This window comes from Hippocampus comes, unplaced genomic scaffold, assembly GCF_001891065.2.
Source record: "Hippocampus comes isolate QL1 unplaced genomic scaffold, H_comes_QL1_v1.1 C16860702, whole genome shotgun sequence".
Classification (NCBI taxonomy): Eukaryota; Metazoa; Chordata; class Actinopteri; order Syngnathiformes; family Syngnathidae; genus Hippocampus; species Hippocampus comes.
In genome coordinates, this window is record NW_017840229.1 from 1 (window position 1) to 1029 (window position 1029).

The 1029-nt window shown below is 51.8% G+C and overlaps 1 protein-coding gene across 1 annotated transcript; it reads left to right on the forward strand.

The window, feature by feature from the left end:
- The first annotated feature begins 27 nt into the window (after positions 1–27).
- Positions 28–935, forward strand: LOC109509338 (mitochondrial inner membrane protease subunit 2-like). The gene is made up of 4 exons (XM_019859199.1): positions 28–230; positions 305–408; positions 559–624; positions 710–935. The coding sequence occupies exons 1-4, from the start codon at positions 54–56 to the stop codon at positions 831–833; spliced, it is 471 nt and encodes a 156-aa protein (XP_019714758.1). The 5' UTR covers positions 28–53; the 3' UTR covers positions 834–935.
- Positions 936–1029: the final 94 nt, after the last annotated feature.

A 1029-nucleotide genomic window follows, 5' to 3' on the forward strand; every position in this document is an offset into this window, starting at 1 on the left:
TTTTTTTTTTATGCATCACCTTGAGGTGGTGCTTGTAACATACATGCTCTGTGATGTCTTTTCCAGCTTGCCGTCTGCCTCCTGCCCCGGTGAGCATGGCTCAGGGGGCCACACGGGGGCGACGCTACCTCCGCGCCTTTGTGAGTGGCTTTTTTGTGGCCGTGCCCGTCACCGTTACCGTCCTAGACCGCTTGGCGTACGTGGCCAGGGTGGAGGGTGTGTCCATGCAGGTGAGCCCCGGAATAATTCGCAGCCACATGACAAAAACAGGAAATGAATGCATGCGCATGCGTTTTTGTTCCAGCCGTTCCTGAACCCGGAAGGAGCATCCGAGTGCGACGTGGTTCTGCTGAACCGCTGGAGTGTCAGGAAGTACAACGTCCAGAGAGGAGACATCGTGTCCATCATGTGAGTCCACTCCAAATGTGACGATGGCGTGTTCGCTGACGAAAGACTTTCGTTAAAGTAAATGTGAGAGGGAACGCCTGTTAGCCTTTTTCTGGCGACCAGTCCGTTCTGTGGCTCGTGTTGAACCTTGCTTGCCGTGTGTCTTCACAGGTCTCCCAGGAATCCTGAGCAGAAGATCATCAAGCGCGTCATCGGCTTGGAGGGAGACTTCATCAGGTAGTCGCCATGGAAACCACACTTCCTTTGTACTCTTGGATGCTAAGCCATGTGATCCTCATGACGGGGCAAATTTTTGGGGCAGGACTCTGAGCTACAAGAAGCGACACGTGCGCATTCCTGACGGTCACTTGTGGATCGAGGGCGACCACCATGGGCACAGTCTGGACAGCAACACCTTTGGCCCGGTCAGCAAAACCACCACATGAACCCTCCTGTTAGGTTGCGGATCAAACTGACCCATTGCAAAATGAATTACGATCGAAAAGTGGGCGAATTCTTCTTGAACCGTCTGATCTGCAAGTCCTGGAAATGGCTATTAATGGTATTCAGGATGAAATACACTCCACTGTTTCTTAAGGTTGGGCGACTACGGGTTAATCAGTCAAATATTGTGAAAAAAAA